The following is a 22,526-nucleotide window of genomic DNA, read 5'->3' as shown; positions in this document are numbered from 1 at the left end:
CAGCTACAGCTCCTGGCATGGGTGGGGCAGAGATCTGGGGGAGTAACCTAATCTAGCTTCTCGAAACCCGAGAGCCCCTAAAGCTGCTTCATAAGCAAAGATTCCTGCCTGTCTGGTCTGGAGCGAAGGCAGAGGGTTAGGCAGACATGGTGGATGGCCAAGAAGAGGTCACTGCTGCCTGGAAAAGGCCTGTCTCCACAGGCACGCACACCTCGGGTTTCATGGTCAGACTGTCCTCCATCTATGTCCCACAAGCCTTGGGGTCAGGGACCCAAACTTAAGGCTCTCTGACCACTTTTTTCAGGACGTTAGAAATCTGTGTTGTCTCACTCTAGTGTGGCTGGAAGTGAGTGGTCTGGACTGACTGAGATCAAGAGCCAGTGGGTTAACAGTGAAGGGTGGGGGCCTGTGATGCAAGCTTTGTTAGGAACTGTCAGGTGAGCCCTGGCTGGTGTGGCTCAGTGGTTTGAGTGCTGGCCTGCAAACCAAAGGGTCGCCTGTTCGATTCCCCATCTGAGCCCATGCCTGGGTTGCAGGCCAGGTCCCCTGTTGGGGGCGTGCAAGAGGTAACCACACACTGATGCTTCTCTTCCCCTCTTTCTCCTTCGCTTCCCTCTCTCTAAAAATAAATAAATAAAATCTAAAAAAAAAAGAACTGCCAGCTGAGTTATCTTTGGACGGTGCTGAATGCCTTAGGGCACTGATGATCTAATTGTAGAACAATAATTGTTAGCATTTACTGAGCACTTGCTACACGCCAGGCACTGTGCTAAGCACTTAACTTCCCTAGATGTGAAACCCCACATTTGTGGTCACTGTCTTCTGTAGAACACACGGCAGAATGGCCCTGGACAAGCTGCACAGCTGGGCCTCCACCTGACCATTTGAGAAGTCATCCATACGGAGGCCCAGGGACACCAGGCGAGTGCCCTTCAGTGAGTCACCGAGTGCCTTGATTCTCAGGAAGTCCCGCTGTCACCCTCTACACCTGCCTCTGTCATGGCAACCTCTGCTCAGCGTATCACATGGCAGTAAGCAAAGTGGGGGGCTCTCGGACCACTGAGCTCTACACCTCAGTTCACTCCCCTCGCACGCACGCTACCCAACGACCTGCCTAAAAGAAAACCTGCTAAAGCAGCAGAGACTTGGTCCGAGTTCGGCCAGGGTAGGTTTGGAAAGGCCCAGTGGCTTCGAGGAGCTGCATCCACAGCTCTGGTTCTTCTGTGCTAAACGTGACCACCCTCTTGTTCCTGTACTTTCGAAACCCTGCTCTGCGCTGGGCAAAGAGGCAAAAACCCGGATGCTCATGAGAGCCCTGGCTACCGATACACACCGTCTGTGCATCCCGGGCTCCGGAGGGTGGGGTCGGGGAGCTTAGGGTGTACGTACTGAAATAAAATGGCAGCGCTGAGTAATTGTGGGCTTCCCGGTAGGCAATCAGGTTGATTTCATGCTGCCGCTGCTGGGCCTGAAGGCGGTGCTTGGCTCGGCGGTGGTGGCAAACACAGCAGCAGCTCAGGATGATGATGATGGTCCACACCAGCCAGAACCCTGGGGGTGGGGAAGCAAGACAGAGAGGCAGGGACTGCGTGAACACCAGCCAGACGGGCAGCTCTCAGAACTGGGAGGTCCCCAGCAGCACCAGCCTGGTCACAGCTGTCACTGTCAGGCCTTGCTCGGTGAATTCACGTTTAGAACCTGCTTTTCATTTTTTGAAAATTTATTTGAGAGCCCTGGATGGTTGTGGCTCAGTGGATTGAGAGTGCCAGCCTGTGAACCCAAAGGTCGCTGGTTTGATTCCCAGTCAGGGCACATGCCTGGGTTGTGGGCCAGGTCCCCATTTGGGGAGTTGCAAGAGACAACCAATTGATGTATCTCTTGCACATCAATGTTTCTCTCCTCTCCTTCTTCCTTCTCTCTCAAAAATAAATAAATAAATAAATAAATAAATAAATAAATAAATTACCCTAAAACATTGATTTTCAAGAAAGAGGAAGGGAGAGAGAGAAAGAGAGAGAAACATCAATTTCTTGTATGTGCCCTGCTGGGGATCAAACCCACAACCTTGGTTTATGGGAGCGATGCTGTAAGCAACTGAGTTGCCTGGCCAGGGCAACTTGCATTCAGTTTTCGTAAGTGTCTGGGCCACAGTGAAAGACACACGAGATGGCAGAGGGCAGGACTGTCAGGATGACAGCAGAGGTCATGCTGGGGAGTCTCCAGGGACCTCGGGGGAAGGCAAAAACGCCAAGGCGACGCTCCAGCACCACGGGTCCTCCCGTAACTCAGGTCTGGTGGGCATTAGCTCCCCTTTTCGGACAGCGCACTCTTCCTCTCCCAAGAGATCTCTGAGAAAATGCTTCAGCTTCTCTAGTGCCCGAAGGACAGCTCCCAGGCTCACTTCCTGCTGATGACACCAGGCTGTTTACCAAATGCAAAGGGCCTCTCAAAATCCCCACAGCTCAGCTCCTTAGCAACTGCAGGGGGCCTCGGAGGGGCTGCCTGATAAATTCTTCCAGGGTCTCCAGACACCACCAAAAAGTTCTAGGGCTTTTCTCTACCATGTACGCCCGGGGACCAGAAGGGTCCTAAAGTCAGAGGTGGAAAATTCTAATTGCCGCAGGTCCAGCTCTTCCCTAGGGAGTGCAAATGACTTCCTCGGCTCCTGACGGAGTCCAGTACAATTCCATCTCCCAGTGTCGCACCCACGATCCGCTCTACCTCCTCTGACCTGCGCGCACCAGACTCAGGGCCGTCAGCAGCCTCCCTTCTTCCTCCCGGCTCCCTGCAGGGGGACAGAGAAGACCCAGCCCCCTTTTCTTCGGGGGCATTTCTTCTCACTTCCCACTGGTTCCCTTGGTTAGTTATTCGGGGTCTCCTGGCTAACTCCAATAGAAGACCCCCCCTCTCCAATTTTCACATGTATGCAGAAACGTCTTCTAAATACCTAGTTAATGAGCAATTTTGCTTTGGAATATATAAACATATGGGGAGAGAATGGAATAAAAAGCCACAGAAATAGTGACTTATCTTTAGTGAGATTATGACAAATTTTAATTTTCTTTTCCCAATTATTTTCTTCTTTCAAATTATAAAACTGGAAACAAAGTAAACCAAAACAAAATATCCGTGATTAATTTTACTTTTGCTGGCTACTATTTTTAAAATTACTGTATTTCTGGATGGGTTTTTTAATTCTTTTGGGAATATATTCATACAGTAAAATATGAGTCATCACAAAATCATTCATAGGTACTGTATTTTGACATAAGGATGTTTCTGATATTAAACAAAAAAGGTCACAAGACAGTGTAAAAGATGACCCCAATTTTTGCTTAAAACAAGCCTACGTAAACATCTAGAGGGACGATCAGAGAGTTAATCATGAGGTTATTACTGGAAAACAGGACAATAGGTTTTCCGGAACCAGTTCCCTCATTTTTTGCTTATCTACATTTCCTAACTTTTCTAAGATGAATGTGTACTTCTTTGAAATCACAAAGAAACTTAGCTGAGGCCCTGGCTGGGTGGCTCAGTTGGTTGGAGCCTTGTCCCGGGCACCAAAGGGCTGGGGTTTGATCCCAGCTGGGGCGCATGCAGGAGGCAACCGATGGATGCTTCTCCCTCCCGTCGGTGTTTCTCTCTCTCCCTCTCTCTGGAATCAATAAACTCATACACTTGGGTGGGGCTTTTAAAAAAACTATCTGAGGAATAATTTTAAGATGAGCTATTTTTAAATGAGAATAGATTATATTATTGTTCATTTGTTCTCTATTCCTGAATAACTTTAATATTTTCCATTACAAATGCTACATCTATTTTTTATCATCTGCTTTGTAATTATAAATCTGTGCTTAGAATTTGTTAAGTATTTCCACATGTATCTCTTGCCAGAATGAGTTAGCGTCCTTGTTGTTTTTTTAAAGGCTCCCTTCTCCCTACAGACAGTAAATAAATAGATCCTGATCTCTCTTTTTTTTAAACATTTGTACCAGAACACAATATTCTGAAAGATCCCAGTGACATTTAGGGTGTGGCCTCTGGCAAAAGCTCTTTCTGTCCCCCAGGGGTGTCCCCCCTGAACCTCCCCACAAAGCCACCCTTACAGGGTGATGAGACAGCATGGGGTACTGCTGCCAGGCTCTGGCAAGCTGTTCGACACCTATTGCTCGTGGCCCATGTCAGGGTCGGGCGGAACCTCCGGCGAAGGCCTGGCCACAGAGCAGGCTGAAGGGAATGGGCGGTGGACTGTTCCCACCGGCAGCCAGAAAAGCCTCGTTCCTGGCCAGAGAACACGAACATGAGCTGAAGTGAGAAGTCTCCCTTGCGGTCCCCCCTTCCCAGGTTCACTATGGACTTGTGCTCAACTGAACTTGCACTTCTCTCCTGCCGCTGGCTGACCGAAGCCTAGACAGACACTGTTAGGGGAGCCCTCGGAGAACGGCGCTGAGGCCAGAAAGGAGCTCTGGGAGTGCAGCGGCTGCCTGCTGCTGACCTGCAGCATCCCCTTGGGCCCCTACCTCATTAGCTCCCAGACTCCTGGGGGTGGGTGGGGGGCCTGGAGTGCACTGCCCTCCGGCAAATAAGCACAGTGCACTCTGCTGAAGAGCCTGATGACAGGTGAATTTCAAAGTCAAAAAGATTATTTTTATATTACCTATAGTCCTGTTAGTTTTCCAGTTTAATCCCACAATCCTTCATAGTTCTCTTACTTGATAATTTAGAAAGCACATTCTCCTATTAGATAATCAACATTTAATTCTACTTTCAACTTTCATGCAGCAAAATATATGATCTAAGGCAATATTTCTCAGATTTTATAATGCGCTTAAAACAAACAAACAAGCAAACATGCTTTTGCCCTGGCTGGTGTGGCACAGTTGGTTGGACCAAAAGATCTCGGGTGCAGCTCCCAGTGAGGGCACATCACACGCCTAGGCTGCGAGATTGGTCCTGGTAGGAACGTATGCGAGGCAGCCAACTGATGTTTCTCTCTCACATCGATGTTTCTCTCCCTTCCTTCCTCCCTCTCCAAAATCAATAAGCATGTCCTCAGGTGAGGATAAAATAAAGAAATAAAAATTAAAAAATCAAAAGTTCATGTTTTTAGTAGGAAAATGGCATTGGTTTTCAGGCTAGCCAAAACCCCAGAACAGGTCTCCCTGCTTCTGGGCATACGGGTAGGTTGAACTTCCCCACCCGCTTCTGATTGGGTGAGGCTTTGAGATGGATTCTAACTAATGAATTGGGATTGGAAGTGACATACGTCTCTTAGAGACTAGAACATTTCTTGCATATGTGGGACCCTCCAGGAATCTTCCTTCTACTATGGCAATCGATAGCATTCCAGTGACTTCAGGGTCAGTTTAGCCCCAGAGGATGATGAAGTGGGAACAAAGCCCCCAGCTAACCTGTGATGGACGTACTGTAGTGTGAATGACAAGTAAACCTACTGTCTGTCCACCAGGACTTGTTTGTTCCTGCAGCATAACCTGTCCTATCCTGACTGATGCAGTGAGTTTATTCACTTTTTTGGGTGAGTGGATTTAAAGAATTTGACAGGTTCTTAAGCAGATCCTTGATCCAGAAGAAAGCCGAGATCCACTAAACTAAAAGTATAATAGAAAATGAGGGCTTAAAAAAAAAAAAAAAAGAAAAGAAAATGAGGGCTTAAAAAAAATCAGGCAGGTCAGAAGGGGCATGGGGGAAGAAAAGAGACAACTGGATCATTTGTGTGGATCCCACTGGCGGAAAACTAACTTGGGAGCAGAACGGGCCCGGTGATATGATGCAGTGTCAGCACAGGTCCAAACAAGAGCCCCAGTGAACTGATCCCACTTAGTGGACGGCAGAAGGCCTTCCTGTCTGACCCTCACAAGAAGGACCCTCCTGGGAGCCCTTCTAGTCAAAGCAGTGTCCCCTCAATTTTAAAACGGGGAATATCCAGACTGGTCCCTATGGAGTCATGCCAATTTTTTATCTTTTTGCTAGATTTCACAAACAAGAGATTCAAATAGGAAAATTTAATGAAAGAGACACACACAACAAAAGACAAAAGCATACCCTCCTTCCCAAACATATACCTACCCAGAGATTACATTCCCCAACGAAAGTTTGAAATTCATGACCTCGTGTTGAGGAGCACTTGTCATGCTAAGCAAAATGGAAACATGTTTTCAAAGACAACCCCAGTCCGATGTAGGCACTGAGTCACATGCCCCAGAGCTCACAACGAATGAACTTGGGAAAGCACCCTCTCCGCCTGGCAGGGAGTTCCTCAATAGGAAGCCAAAGCATACCTTGAGTCAGCTCTCCTTGGACCCTCCTCCGAGGATGGGGGGTGACCCTCTGGGCTCCTTATACCTTTCGGCAGGAGCTCCGGCCACTGTCACTGTGGCCGGGAAAGAGCCTGCACTTGGGAAATGAAGACTTTAGAGGGCCTGCAACCTTATCTAACGGCTGGACAAGTTTCCTGTAAGCGAGACTGCAAACAGAAAACAGAAGAGGCAGACAACCTGGGTTCAAATCCCAGCTTACCAAACCATTTCCTAGCTTTATGACCTCCCCTCCCCTGTAAAACGAGAATATGCTCTACTACTTGATCATTAGGAGGGAAATTAGCTAATTAATGTACGCAGAACACTCAGAGCCGTGCCGGGGTCCAGTAAGTTCTCTGGCTTATTGTTACTGCCGTTGTTACAGGCATGGCCATGGATGGCAAGGGTTTCCTTTCCACTTCCCTTTTAATCCATAAAAAAGCAGGAGTCAGGAACAAGTCCAAAGTCTGCTTCTAGGTTCTACTCTTGGCCGAATTCATCGGAAAACCAGCCCGCCTGCTGCTGATTGACTTGTCTTTGTCCCGAAGCCCAGACGACTAGGGAACTGGGGTCCAGTGAGGGCTCGGAGAGAGGCTCCAGCGCCCCGCTCTCCACTTTGCTCTGTGGGGCAAGTGCTGTGGGCCTTCCTTAAGAGCAGTTCAATGGGTGTCTTAAGACAAGCTAAAAATCATCCTGGCTGGGTAACTAGGTTGGTTAGAGGGTCATCCTAACACACCAAGGTTGCGAGTTCAATTCCTTGTCAGGGCACATATAGGAATAGACCAATGAATGCCTAAATAAGTGGAACAACAAATCAATGTTTCTCTCTCTCTCCCCCACTCTCTCTTTTCCCCTCTTTCTCTAAAATCAGTAAGTTAAAAAAATTTTTAAGGACACATTAAAATTTTTTTTAAAATGTTAGTATGTGAAAAGCTATTCAGCACTAACTGGATTTACTAATAATGTGCTTCATGTCATCTCTGGGAAATTCCACTGTGTGGAAACACTCCTCCATCCCTTATTAAAGGCCAAACCAACAAAAACTGAGGCCTGACTGGTTTCCCAAAATCACCTCAGGAGCAGAAATTCCCAACTCCGGCCTCTCCCTGGAAAGTGGAGCTGGGTGGGTGGGAAAGCACTGGGATGAGAGCTGGGAGGTCCGAGTTCAGGCCCTTCGGCCTTCAGTACGTTCCCAGCCTCCCGGGGCCTTCAGCCCTTCTCTCTGGTCCACCAAGTGCAGCCTTCGGTGGGAGTAAACATGCACACCCGAGACCCTCCACGACCTGGGCCCTTCGTCCTTCTGACCTGAAGGCCTGATTGGTTTCCGAGGCAAAGACTCGGAAGGCTTTGGAATGAAGAGCACTGACCTAACTACTCGGCTGCAGAGCCCTAGTCCAGAGACACGGGGACACTAAGTGCGTTTAGAAGGCTGTTCTCTGGGTGAAATGAGATGATGTACGTGCATGAAGACCTCACTTAGTGCCTGGCACTAGGCGAGTTCTGTGTACATCAGAAGGGTACACGCACCCTTCTTACCGCCTATTTCTCCCCAGTCAAGCCCCAGGGGAAAGGTTAACGCCATCCACACTCTGTTCTTTCTCATGCGGCCTTGACCTGTGGTGCTGTGCCTTGGCCTGGAACATCACTCCACCCTCCCCATGTGTTTAAATCCTGTCTCCCTTTAAGACCCGCTGCACACACTGCCTCTTCCACACAGCCTGACTCCCATCCAGACAAAGCGAACTCTCCTCTTGAACACGCACAGCATTTCTGGCAAATACATTCCACTCTCTGCTTTGCGTTACTACTGGAGTCCTCTTGTCAGATCTCCTCTCTCTGCTAGGAGATGCCCTTCTTGATGGCAAGGACTGTATCTGCCCACAGCTTCTGACACAAAAGAGGCCAGAGCATCTGGTAGGAATTCGTTGGAATTGCAAATCCTCGGGTCCACCTCACACCCTATTGAATCAAAAAATCTGGGAGAAGGGCCCAGAAAACCGTGTTTTAATGAGCCCTCCAGGAAATTAGATGCTTGCCAAAGTTCAAGAACCAGTGTTATAATAAGGGTTTGCTGAATGAATAAATGACTAGACGATGAGTTAAAGCACAAGTGCCATAAAAATGTGCAGGCTGAAAATAACAATAATGACCAGACCCTTACAGCCTCAACCACTGCACGGAAAAGACAGAACCTTCACTTCCTGTCTGACACAAGCCCAGGAATGACTGCTGGCTGAGGTCACAACAGGCTGAGAAGGCCTGGGGGAAAGGGTGCTGGCTGAAGCTCAAGGTCTGCACATACTTGTGTGTCTGTGTAAAGTGGGTCGTGTGTGTGTGTGTGTGTGTGTGTGACAGAGACCGTATCACACAGGAGAATTCAGGTACAATGGTTGGTGGAAATGGCGTTTCCACCCCCCTCCCTTTAAGGCCCTCTGCCAAGAATTTCCTGGCTGAGATTTTCCTTCCAAAGTAAAGAGACAAAGAGAATAACCCATTACTTTCACATTTTAGGCAACTGTTTAGAGGCAATCAGAGGGAACAGGGTTCAAGGCCACAAAAAGTACAGTCTTGATGAAAACTGAAAGGGCCCGTTCCAACACTCAACCTCTCCCTGTGCACATCAGGTGGAGGTCAAGACCCTAATAAGGAGGAAAACCAAAGAATTCCCTGGGGGCTGGGACACTCCCTGAGCATCTCCTGACCAAGAAGCCATTTCTGGGCCCAGAAGAGAGGAAAGTTTTGCTTTTACAATCTCCATCCCTGATGGTGAGTCTTTTCTCCTCGTCCAGACTCTGGGTTCTGCCCGCCCCCGCCCTCTGCCCTGCCGACCACAACTGGAGAGAGAAGGAGCCACTTGTGCCACTCTTCCTGTAGCTTTTTTTAAGCCCTTGGGGTGAAGTGCCTGACTCCCAGCATGCCTCCCTGCCATCTGGGTCTCCTGTCCCCACCACTCCACTACCCTGCCCTGGCTTGGGTGACCCAATTCTGGTGGCGACTGAGTCCACTCTGCCAACAGCCCAGGAGGCTCTGTCAATCTGAGATGGAGCCGTCAACTCCGTCCCTTCCCGCAGCTGACGCGCCTGGGCCAGGCCCCAGAAACACGGACTGTCGGCTCCGGGGCTTTTTGGCAACCCAGCTCCGACCTTTGTTTTAACAAGAAATAGGAGGGAGAATTGGAACCCTGTGGTTGTCTGCACTTTAAAATATTTAAACAGAGTCTGTCCACCTGCTCGGTACTTTGTGTTCTCTGGTGAGTCCCATAGCCCCACCCCTTCTATTACAAAACAGCAGCAACAACTCTGGGGCGGGGGGAGGGGTCTGCTCTAGACGGCCCCTGGGAGTCCTCTGTCCTCAGAGGAGAAGACCAGGGTGAAAAGAGGTCCTGTTTATGAGAAGCACTCCCACTGGCTACAACAACCACTTGCATGTAGAGGGAAAATCTTCCCAGCCAAGAGTCCAGTTTCCGTTCCGTACCAGACAACAGCCCCTCTCACTGCTTTCTGACCATACCACTCACTGATGCGGGGGGACAGGGGATGAAGATGGGGGGCCCATGGGGGGACAGGGCAGAGGTGATGGTGGCAACAAGGGCATGGTTTGGCAAACAAGCCCAAAGCTTGTTTCCAAATGGGGGAAGTGAGGAGGACGCTAAAAACGATCTGGGGAAACGTCCACCGTTTCCCTTCTCCGCAGACAGCTGCTAGAACCACTGCCATGCTGGTCACGTGGGGCTCTCTGCCCTAAGGGCTCTCCCATCCTCCTAGTCTTCCCATTCGTCCAGCGTCCTACAGTGTCTGGTCTGACTTCCCCGAGAAGATCAGAGCACAAAGTGTGCCAGTGAAACCTGCAAGGCTGGGTCCCTCCCTGAAGACCACAGCCCTGTCATCACCCTTGTGCACCTCTGAAAGGGACAAGTGGTCCTGGCCTCAACAAACTATTGGCGAGACAAGGATTGCCTCCATGGGGCATTTAGCTCATAGGAGTAACAGGCTGGGTGCCCTAGAAAAGCCACCAGACACTCCAGGTTGAGAGCTGGGGAAAAAACACAGGGGGCTCCCCCTGTCCAGGAGCACTCTATGGGCAGGGGGCTACAGAATGACATCCTTTGGAAACAGAGGCAGCTCCTTGATGCTCCATGGGGTATTCTGGAACTTTGTGGTTGTTACTTAAAAAAAGAAAAAGAAAAAGAAAAGAAAAAGAAAAAAGAAAAGGATTCACAGCCATTCAGAGAGCCCGGCTCAGCACCCATAGCAGCTCGGCTCCTGCAACCTCTTCACAAAGAGGGCAAGCCCAGGAGTCTGGAGCCGCCTGTGGAAAGACCTCGGGGGCTGGCTGTCCCTGCTCGGCACACACTGCGGAGAGCGGCAGAGAGAACCCAAGCAGCAGCTTCTACAGCAGACCCGGTAACCACAGCCTCTAGGAAGACTTGGACCACATCCTGCACTGCTCAGCCTGCGGCGCCAGGAGAGCACCAGGGCTCTCCTCCTCTATAGAAGCACCTCTGGAACCTGGAAACCGGCTCTACTCGCCAACACCGCCCCCAAGAGAATGAGAAAAAGGGCTGCCCAGTCCATGCCTTTCCAACGGGCAGACGCACAACCAGGGCCCGGGACCCTCGGAAGGCCCCAGGCAAGGACTTACACCAGAGTTCATAGTAGTAGTTGCAGCACTGAGACTGTCCACAGCAGTGTCCAGTGTCACAGATGTAGCTCTGATTGTTGGTGCCCACACAGGTTTCCTTATCCTAAAAAGAAAAAAAAATTTAGCATATTAAATGATAGCCTTTTAAACACCACTTCTCTCGCCCTGACCAGTGTGGCTCGGTTGTTTGGACATCTTTCTGCAAAAAGAAAGGTCGCGGGTTCGATTCCCAGTCAGGGCACAGGCCTGAGTTGTGGGTTGGGTCCCAGTCAGGGCAGGTACAAGAGGCAACCAATCCGTGCTTCTCTCGCATGCATGTTTCTCTCCCTCTCTTTCTCCCTCCCTTTCCCCCAGCTCCAAAAATAAATAAATAAAATCTTAAAAAAAACAAATACCACTTTTCTTCTCATTCCCCTCTTTCTGGTCATCTGCCTACCCTTCACCAAAATGGTTTGTACCAATGTTCGTTCCATTAAGAAAAAAACATTAGAAAGAACAAGCAGACTTAAGGGGGAAAGCCGTTTGCTGAAGGGAGCAGAGGGCCCGGCACGTAGAGCCGACTGGCAGAGAGCAGAGGTCTCCTCAGACAGGGTTCTGTCACCCCTTTTTCATACCCAAGCAGAAGCACTCAATGTTCTCGTGTTACTGAAACCCAGCTGGTAACAAGGCGCTGCTGCCTCTGTAATTAGCAGCGGTTTTAAATGAGAGCAGCTTTTCTGTGCAAGTTCCTAGAACAATTAACGCAGTATGTACTCCAGGACTAGGCTCAGCATCTCGTTAGTCATCCCGCCCTCCTTCAAAACACATGATCTCCAAGGTTAATTATCGGATGATTCAAGAGAGCTAAAAACCACTGCTACTAAAACTTTGCTTTTAAGGGGTGACCCGCTAGAGGGACCTAGTCCAGTTTCGAGCCACTAGATCATGTGTTGCGTATCGAATGATCTCCGAATACTCTCGGCTGGATCTGGGATTCGTACTGTCCCTCGTCAGGGGCAGCTACTGAAAGGGCGCTGCTGAGTGACAGCCCGGCAGTTTGCCAGATTCTGTTCACAGGGCTGGGGTACAGGGATGGAGGTGGAAAAGGTTTTTTTATATTTCACATTTAAAAGATGAAGTGTCCCACCGGCCAACCTGACCTTCAGCCCAGCACGTTCTCTGGACCACCATGTATATGAGGAGACCCAGAGGTCACCTGCTCTATCTGGCTTTCAACTTCCTTTATTCTAAAGCAGTAACACGTGCGGTTCCTAGGCACCTCTTTGTGCCAAGCACCGAGCTGAGTACGGGGGGGGCACGCAAAGATAAATAAATAAGACAGTGCCCCTGTGCTCAAGAAGCTCAGCGTTAAGAAGGGAAAAAGCCCTGCTCAGCAAAGAAACAAAAACCACGGTATAGTATTTGCTGCTACTCAGGCTGACCCTGCCCACAGTGCACATCCGGGTGGACGCCTGCCAGTGGAAACTGAGGTCACGTGGTCAGCTCCTCCTCTCCTGGCCTGGCTTCACCGGGCTGTCTGCTTGGCCAAGGGTATACACAAGGCGTGCCAGCGACTGTCCACAGGGCCAGAGGCTGGGGAGCAACAGTACAGGCACCAGGAGCTGCGGGGAGAGGAGAAGGGCTAGAAACCAGACCCCTGGCCCACCCAGTGCAGGTGTCCACCACACATCCTCAGGCGTTTCCTGCTCCTTACAGGGTCTTACACCCAGTATAAAGGGGTTTACGAAGAAGGAAACATGGGAAATGCATTTTAAACTCTGACAATGAGCATTTCACCATACCGCAAACAACCCTCCCTTTCCCTGCCTTCCTGTGTCTGCCACGGACGGAACGCAACCACTAGTGGGGGCTGTCCAGTGGGCCGTCTGCTGTGAGGCCTGGAGCCCGTGGAGAAAGCAGATCGTGCTCACTCCTGGTAGGACACGCACTCTCTGACTTCAGAGTAAAACACGGCTTTCATTAGGACGTCAAAAGTTTCTCCTGAGCCCTGGCAGGTGTGGCTCAGTTGGTAGGAGTGCTATCCTGTACAATGAAGTCGCTGGTTCAATTCCCTGAAGGTAGCGGGTTCGATTTCTGGTCGGGGCACATATGGAAGGCAACCAACGTTTCTCTCCCTCCTCACCCTCTAACTCCCTCCCTCTAAAAATCAATCAATAAATACAATAAAAAAAAAAAAGAATCCAGTGATACTTCTGCCTTGGGAAAATTCACCAGATGAGGTCCAGGCTCTGCACACACCGCAGCCACCTGGTCCTCAGTGAGGTGTGGAATGGAACGTGTTTGAAATCTAAACAAGTGGCTTCCTCATGACCTACTAGTGTCAGCTTTTCTCTTGGCTCTTCCTCCCCCCAAGGCAGGAAGCCTAATATCAACAGGACCCCACTCTCTTTTCCAGGGAGAGCAGAGCTGCAGCTGTGATAGGGGACTTAACAGTTGGAAAATTTTAGTTTAAGTAATAGCTACTAAGCTTAGTAATTAATGCAAGTAAAAGCTTTTGTTCCAGGAACTGAAGGTATGACCCACCCTGACTCCAGGAGACCATAAGCAGTCCCACCTTTGCTCTTCAGGGGGACTGCAAGCAATTCAAGATGGTTTCTGAGCCATTGTGCTCCAGGGTGAGAGGACCAGGCCCAGGAGACAGCTAGAGACCGCCGCCTGGGGCACAGCTTAAGTTGTTTTTTTTTTTAATCCAATGAACTTTCCCCTGAATTCCAAACCCCTTACCTGCACTGTGTTCTCCTTATAAAAAGGGCCATTTTAAAATGGAATTTAAGATGGTCTGTTAGGGGATGAACCCATCATCTTCTCAGATCGCCGGCCATCTGAATAAAGCGCCCATAAAGACTCAATCCCTGTCTCTGCTCATTGGGTCTGGTAGTGACAGGCAGCCCGAACACCAGTGTCGTTCCCCGTCCGTTTCAGTAGCACCCTTTAATCCAGATTTCTTCGGACACTTTCTAACCAGTATATCTTATCCCCTGTTCTCCCTCTGGCCCCAGATAGTCCCCCAGCTGCCAGGGACAGTCTTGATTACGAAAACTGCCATTTTTCTGCTGCAGGAAAAAGGAAAGAAGACGGGCAGTTAAAAATATAAGCATATAAGTGGGCTCACAGACCTTTAACAAATTAAAAAATGAAGATTAGAGGTAGCGGGTTGTAAGTGTCAATTAGAACTCCTCCAGGGAGAGGGGTTCAGGAAACTTGGTTTTGGTCCGTCCCAGCTCTACCACAATAGAGGAGCGTGACTTTGGGTAAACTACTCTGTGGCCCTAAGACTAGTTAAGATGCTCTCTAATGTCCCCTTCAACCCAAAAGGCTTTATCATCCTACCCACCACATGTTCCCTCTGACAAAAGGGCTCCTGAAATCTATGTTTCCCCTCAATGTGACAGCAAAGGCCCTGGCCAGTGCGGCTCAGTTGGTTGGGCATCGCCCCACAAAGTGAAAGGTTGCTGGTTCGACTCCCAGTCCAGGCACATGCCCAGGTTGCATGCAGGTTCAGCCCCTGGTTGGGGAGCACACAAGAGACAACCAACCGATGTTTCTCTCTTTCTCTTTCTCCCTCCCTTCTCCTCTTAAAACAAAAGAAAAAAGAAGAAGAAAAAAAACACCACCAACAACCAAAGTGACAGCAAATTACAGTGGTGTGCGAATGCCACTTGGTGCTCCATCCACCCCCCACCCCCCGGAAAGAGGAGCTCCCTAGTGGGACACCCAGCAGACTCCCACAGACCTCCACAGCCACCAGTGGCTCCAGATCCACCCTGAGGCAGAAGCGAGTACGAGTCTGTCAAATCCAGGTTTAAAGCCCAGTTTATTAACTTGTTAAGCCCACGACGCTTATTAACTGTGTGAGCACTCGGGAAATTACTCAACTTCTCTGAGCTCTTAATATCAATACTATTTTTTTTGTGAGCCATTACTGCCAGCGTGAAAGACCATTCCAACCGCACTCTGCATTCATTTAGAACTCTTTCAGAATAGCCAAGTTCACTGGCAATGTGGGCTGCTCCAGACACATGAAGAATAGAAAAAGGAACTGGAAAGAATGCAATGGAAAGTTCAAATATGGAAAATTCTCAGCACCCTCTGTGATTACCCTTTGCTTTTCTTCCAAGCATATCCAAGCATTTTACATAGATTATGTTGTTCGGGCCAAGTCCTGAGGAGGGACCAGTACATATCCGCCCCAACCCTTCCTCCGGACGGGAACCGCAGAATGAACGAATGAACTGCACTCTCCCTTCGGGCAGGAGCTCTGTCTCCTCATCGCACCCCCACCCTCCACGAGCACAGAGCGTGGCAATGAAAGGTTTGCTTAACAAAACAATGGCAATGCAACCTGCACGAAGGCAGAGTAACCCAGGTGAACAGCACAGCTAACGTGTACTGAGCACTTGCTGTGTTTCAAATGCTGTCCGTGTATTCCTTTCTCGGAGCTTGAAGGCAGCCTTCTGAAATGGGTATTATCAGGGAACTTGAGGCCACGAGAGGCTAAGTAATTTGCCTAAGGTCACAGAGCTGGGAACCAGTTTGTCCAACTTTGGAGCCTGAGCTTCTAACTATTATTAAGCTACAGCCTCCTTGGTTAAAGTCATACTTCTTCGGTTGGTTTTCCCATCTCAGTTGTTTAACTACATCCAATAAAAGCCCCAAACCAAATAAAGCCAGCATGTTGTCTTTGATGGAAAGATAAGGGCCTTGCCCTGTGGGGCCCTCACACTCTGGGAACAGGGTCCTCCTTCTCCTCCTTGGTGGTGAGGAGGGGCGGCATGCGCGGGACTCCTCCTGTCTTTGCTCCTAAGGCCGTGTTTTCCACACTGACTCACTGCAGGGCAGAATGGGCTCCTTCCCTCCCGGTGTGGCACACGGGCCAACGGGCCAACGTTCCTTCCCTCAGCATGTGCTGAGTGCCCTGCACCAACACTGAACCCGGGGTGGCATGCACATGGGAAAATGGCTAAAAAAAGGTAACAACCACTGTCCTCGAGGAGGTTGCAGTCTAAGAAAAAAGATAACACAATCATGCAGATGAAACTGCACCCAGGAGGGGAAAATACAGCGAGAGCTCAGACAGGTAAGACTGGGGGCCAGCGGGGAAGGCCCAGAGCGGAACCTGGGAGGAGGGTAAGCTGGAACTGAGACCTTTGGGATGGCTGGGGAGTGAGCGACTACGGAAGAGGGAAGGGAAGAACGTTCCAGGCCGAGGAAGTGAAACAAACAAAGCTCTTCAGCTAGGAGTGGTTGAGGAAGGAGGTAGGAAAGTTAGGTAAGTGGGGACCCGACTGTGCAGGGAAGTGGTGAGATCAGATTTGCCTTTTAAAGACACCTTCCTCCTGGCAGTTTTCACTCGCACAAAACTCCATGCCAGGAGGATAAAACTTTGCATAAGTGAACTTCCTGCAAAGGACATGTGCTTCTACGCCAAGGTCTTTTACCTCGGGGAGGACCGTGCTGACGACCGTTTGGGTCCTCGCATGTTGTAAGCATGTGCTTTCAAGCCCTGGCACCACAGTGACTGGCTCCAACCTATGGACACCTCTGGTCACCAAACAAAACGCACAGGCACAAAAAAGCAAGAATGACCACCACAGGCCTGGAAAGAACACTTTTCACAATGGAAAAGGATGAACAAACAGTACGCCTTTTGCACATATGCAAAAAATTATCGCATCTCTTTGGTGGCAGCATATTTGCAGGACTAACAACATTTTCCGTAAGAGTTTCCAGGTGTTATAGCAGCTATTCTTAGCTGAGCCACAGCGAAGGTCAACTTAATCAGCACGAGAACTTCCCAAGTGCCAGCACAAACGGAGGCACTGGGCAGTGACAGTCGTCCAGGCCTGGTTCTAATTTGCCCACTTCTGGGGCTGGGAAGCTCTGCTAGCAGCTGGCAACAGCACCTTCATGTCCTTAGCAAAGCACTAAGTTTCAAAGTAAAAAAAAAAAGAGGAAAATTAAAATATTTCACAGGATGCCAACTAACTACCTACCTTGGCTGCTGGATATGAATGAATTTGAAGCACCACCTCTGTCTGGCTTTCCTTATGGGGAAAAGAAACAGTTTCCAGGGACTTCCGGCAAGATGGAGGAATAGGTGGACGCACCGTTACCTCCTCGCACAGCCAAGATTAGAACAACAATAATTTACAACAATAATTTACAGTCAGAACAACGCCCAGATCTGGCAGAGGATTTATCTGAATGGAAGTCGGGCAGCCAAGAAGTTGTAGACGCGTTCATCCCGACTGGTAGGGGACGACAAGCCGGGTGGGCGCAGGGCTGGCTCGGGTTGACAGCGCGCAGAGGTCGGGGAAAGTTTGGCTCGAAATCGGCGCGACAGCCATCTGGGGCGCAAGAACGCAGCGGTGATCCCTGAGTACACAAGCTGCGGCTGGCAGACCCAGAGGGGTAGCAATTGTGGACCAGGGCAGAACTCGCAGCCCAGGAGCCCAGAGAAGGGTCTGAGTCCAGGGGAACTACCACCATTGTTTTCTCCCGTTCCCGCTCCCGCCCCACCCCCACATATAATATCACAATCTAGCGACTGCGGTGCCCAGCCCCGGTGAACACCTAAGGTTCCACCCCCCACCGTAACAAGAGCAACCACACCAAAAAAAAAAAAAAAAAAAAAAAGGAGAGACAGGGGAAACGGGGAAAAATATGTTTTCAACAGAGCAGATCAGTCCCCCAGGACTCATCCTTTTGAGCGACCAAGAAATAGCCAATCTATCAGGTGCGCAGTTCAAAACACTGGTGATAAGAAAGCTCACGGAATTGGTTGATTTTGGACGCAATTTAGATGAAAAGATGCAGGTTACCATAAAAGGGATGCAGGAAGATACGCAGAGGAGAGCCAATAGTGAAAGGAAGGAATCTGAGTCTCAAAACAATACAGTGGACCAGAAGGAAGATGGAATCAACCAAGCAGGAAAGCATGATGAAATAAGAATTCAAAAAATCGAGGAAAAGATTAAGAGCATCCAAGACACCTTTAAACGTTCCAATATCCGAATTATAGGGGTACCAGAATCGGAAGGGGAAAAGCAACAAATTGAGCACGTATTTGAACAAATAATAAAGGAGAACTTCCCCAGTCTGGCAAAGGGAACAGTCTTCCAAGAAATCCAAGAAGCTCAGAGAGCCCCAAAGAAGTTGGACCCAAGAAGAAACACACCAAGGCACATCATAATTACATTAGCCAAGGTAAAAACGAAGGAGAGAATCCTAGAAGCAGCAAGAGATAAGGGGACAGTCACCTACAAAGGAGTTCCCATCAGACTGTCAGCTGATTTCTCAAAAGAGACCTTACAGGCAAGAAGGGGCTGGAAAGAAATATTCCAAGTCATGAAAGACAAGGACCTACATCCCAGATTGCTGTATCCAGCAAAGCTCTCATTTAGAATGGAAGGGCAGATAAAGTGCTTCTCAGATAAGGTCAAGTTAAAGGAGTTCATCATCACCAAGCCCTTATTTTATGAAATGCTAAAGGGACTTATCTAAGAAAAGAAGATACAGAAAAGACATGTATAGTAAAAGGACAGCAAACTCACAAATATTAACAACCACACCTAAAACAAAACCAAAAGAAACTAAGTAAACAATTAGAACAGGAACAGAACCACAGAAATGGAGGGCACATGGGGGGGCTAGCAGTAGGGGTGGGAGGAGGAGAGAGGGGGAAAAGGTATAGAGAATAAGTAGCATAGAATGTAGGTTGAAAATAGATAGGGGGAGGGCAAGAATAGTACGGGAAATGTAGAAGCTAAAGGACTCATAAGTATGACACATGGACATGAACTAAAGGGGGGAAATGTGGGTGGGAGGGGGGTACAGGGTAGAGGGGAGAGAAGGGGGGAAATGGGACAACTGTAATAGCATAATCAATAAAATATATTTTAAAGAAACAGTTTCCAATGGAAACATTCAATTCCACAAATCACATAACAAATATATATGATCTCCTCCTTCCCCATGTGCCAGGCGTTGTGCTGGATGCTACAGATACAGCAATGAACATGAGATTCTGGGAGAAGAGATCCTGCCTCTGGCAATATAGCTGGGTAGGTAACTTAAAAAATTCTTCTGTCAAAACCCTAGAAATACTGGATATATAACAGTATCCATTTAATTATACAGCTGAGCTTGCAAGAAAGCAAGGAGGGTCCCCAGGGGCCAAAAACATCGTGGGGAACTAGCAAGTACACTGGTAAATGAGCACAAGCCTTTCCAGCTGCCCTGGGAAGGGGCTGTTTGCAGCTCGTGGGCCCACCTGAATCTGGGAGTCAGAACTGAGCGCCAGTATAAAGTGGGGATCCTCAGAGAGAGGGAGCAGACTGGAGGAAACAGCCCACTGGCAAACAGTGACAAAAAGCTCTGAACTGAGAACAAAAAAAGCATCTCCTGTAATAATCTGTAAACATAGGCCTTTCCACAAGCTAGTTTGAGACTGGAATTGTACTACTACATAATCTCAGAATTCCCAACCCCGAAATTTAACAACAAAAAAGTGGCCCTAGGCTGGCAGTAACTCTGTTACATCTGGCAGAAGAAATGTAAAACTCTGATATGACCTACCCTCAATCAGGGAATGAAGGAGTCCCACAAGTAAAGCTCGGTTGTATTTTGAAGTTACTTCAAAATACAAATATTTATGCGTAAATAATACATCACAAAAAGACCGGGGGAATACAACAGCAGGATAAGACTTCCTGAAAAAGACAAGATATTAGAATGAACAGATAAACTATAAAATATAAGCATGTTTCAAATACTTAAAACCAAAAAGAATGAAAAACATGAGAAAAGAACATACTGAAAAAGAGACAGAAAACGAAGTTGGGGAAAAATTGGAACTTATAGAAAAGGAGATATTGAAATTAAAAACTAAACAGACGGGTAACACAGAGATTAGACTAAGGTGAAGGAAGAACTGGTGAACTGAAAAAGAGATCTGGTGAACTGAGAAAACTACCGAACAAAGGGCTTCTACCAATTAAGAGAAAATGTAGAAATGTCAAATGAGAAATAGAAAGTTCAAGAAAGAAAGGAGAATGGAGGAGAGGTAATATTTAAAGAGAGAATTTAAGAATTTCCATGGGAAGAGGGAGGGAGGAGAATGGGGGGAAAAGGTGCAGGGAATAAAAAGCATAATTGGTAGGCACCAAATAGACAGGGGGAGGTTATGAATAGTATAGGAAATGGAGAAGCCACAGAACTTATACATATGACCCATGGACATGAACTAAGGGACGGGAAGGCAAGAGGGAGGGTTTAGGGCGGAGGGGGACAAAAGGGAGAAAACAGTGGGACAACGGTAATAGCATAATAAAATATACTTAAAAATAAAGTTTTATTTTATTTTTTTAAAAATATTATTTATTTTTAGAGAGGGGAAGGGAGGGAGAAAGAATGAGAGAAAAACATCAATGTGTGGTTGCCTCTCATGTGGCCCCCCCACTGGGGACCTGACCCGCATCCCAGGCATGTGCCCTGACTGGGAATCGAACCTGCGATGCTTTGGTTCGCAGCCTGCACTCAATCCACTGAGCTATGTCAGCCAGGGCTAAATTTTATTTTAAATTAAAAAAAAAAGGAATCCCCAGAACTGATTAAAGATACGGAATTCTCAAACAATAATAAACTCACATCTGGGCACACTGTTTGAAACTGGACAACTAAATAAAGACAAAAGACCTGAAACACATTCTGGTGAAGATGACGGAAAATTTCACTTGTTAAAGTGAAATTAGAATTTAAAGTAGTCTATTCTATTAATGGACTATTATTATACTTATGAAGCTTATTTTTGAGCTCCATAATAATAATAGGACAGAGTAATAGGACAAAACAGAATAATAGGACAAAGGGCCTTCGATGGGGCAGTCAGGAAAGGCTTCCCTGAGAAGGGGGCATCTGAGAGGAGCCCTGAATCCTGAGAAGCAGCCGGCCTCAGCCAGCCCACGGGACCAGGGCCCCAGGGCCCAGAGCCCCAGGCATGGCAAGTGCATGAAGAGACATCAGCGCAGGGTGAGCCTGGTATACTCAAGGGAAAGAGAGCAGACTCATGAGGCTGAGCACACGGAATCGCAGAAGAGCGGAGTGAAGGGAGAGCTGAGAATTCGGCAGAAGCCAGACCTCAAGTGCTTTGTACAACATTTAAAATAATATCCAAAGTACCACAGTTTGTAAATTAACTGTTGGCTAAAATAGCTAGGTTCTCCATAGCTCATGGTGATTTGAATAAATATCAAAATATTTTTGCAACTCTCATATCTACTTTTCAATTTGGGCCCCTTCCTTTTTTTTTTTTTTTTGCCCCCCCCCACAAGTTGTGGCTGCTAGTGCAGAGTAAACAACAAAATCAACTTCCCTTCCATTTTTGAATCGGGAATGGCTTTCCAGAAAGTAGACCCAATTCTAGCACTATCTGATTTGGGTAATGCTCTGTAACCAAAGGATCACAAAGTCTTCATCAACAAGACAGACTGGAAATGACGAAATGAGAAAAGACAGTAAGAAACTTAAGCTCAGAATCAGCTATTTTTTTTTTGTTCTATCCTAGGCACAATCTCTGATTTCTGAAGATGCAGCACTTCCAGGCCCTCAGAAAAAGACTTGGTGGTGGTCATAAAAAATGTTGAGAATTTTGTGGATGTACTGAAAGTGACGTTCACGTTTGCCCTGATTCTGGTTTCAAGGCTGTTTGAAGAGCTGAGGAAAATAAGAATTGTCCAAGGGCACACATTCTGAAGTGGGTGGAAAGAAGTCATGGAGGAGCTGGGGGGAAGGAAAGCAAGCTCTGGCAGAGGGTTGATTCAGAGGGTGGATTCAGGGAGGAGCATGGGCCTGCCAGTCTCATCCCCCTCTCTTTGAGGGTAGGGATTGTTCTGCACTGCTTTTGTCTCCATCACAATATGTACTGCACGCGATAATGACACCCAGCCTTTTGGATAAAGGGCAGGCCACTGCTAATAAGGTAACCAGTCTGCTTTGCATGAACTGGGATATTAGGAATGAACTTCTATGCTGTTTGGTGGAGTTCAGTAAATTTCCAAAGGACCTTAGCTGAGGGGCAGGCTGCCCTATGCAAACCAGTAAATCTCATCTGAGAAGGTTCAGCCTCATCCCCCGCATTCGGCACTGTGCCCTTAGGGCCCCTAGACTTCAGCTTCCTGGGCTCAGGAACACCCTGTCTCCCATCCCCTAGCTGGAAAGTGCCTTTAAGGATAAAGCCAAAGACTGGATGGAGCTACTGACAGACTTGAGAAAAGCCTAGAACCAACGGGGGCAGCCACTGCTTCAAGATTTGGCTAAGATGTGTGATGCTGAAGGGGAGTCCCAGGGGCCCCGGATGTGGTGGGGACAGGGGTGCTCTCACTGGAACCTGTGAGGGCCTTCCAGAACAATCCTATCAGTCTTCCCTTAAGAAGGACGCTCCGCAAGTGTCTGAGGAAGGGTGGCGCACTGAATCCAAACTACGTAGGGCCTCTCACACAGATGCAAATACACCCCAAACTAGCAACGAACACAGACAACAAATGCAACGAAACAGAGATGTTGTTTCCC

The 22,526-nt window shown here is 48.3% G+C and overlaps 1 protein-coding gene across 3 annotated transcripts in view; it reads right to left on the bottom strand.

The window, feature by feature from the left end:
* The window catches only part of WBP1L (WW domain binding protein 1 like), a 57,574-nt gene that overhangs the window by 3,675 nt on the left and 31,373 nt on the right, over positions 1-22,526 (bottom strand). For all 3 annotated transcript variants that reach the window (XM_028511914.2, XM_028511915.2, XM_036027233.1), the window contains exons 2-3: positions 10,959-11,061; positions 1,390-1,551 (exon numbers count right to left, since the gene is read on the bottom strand). In XM_028511914.2, coding sequence (XP_028367715.1) covers positions 1,390-1,551; positions 10,959-11,061 — 265 coding nt within the window. The remainder of the gene's footprint in view (positions 1-1,389; positions 1,552-10,958; positions 11,062-22,526) is intronic.

Source organism: Phyllostomus discolor, chromosome 5 (assembly GCF_004126475.2).
Source record: "Phyllostomus discolor isolate MPI-MPIP mPhyDis1 chromosome 5, mPhyDis1.pri.v3, whole genome shotgun sequence".
NCBI classification, from domain to species: domain Eukaryota; kingdom Metazoa; phylum Chordata; class Mammalia; order Chiroptera; family Phyllostomidae; genus Phyllostomus; species Phyllostomus discolor.
The sequence above is the reverse complement of the archived record's forward strand: the minus strand, read 5'-3'. Positions and strand labels throughout refer to the sequence as shown.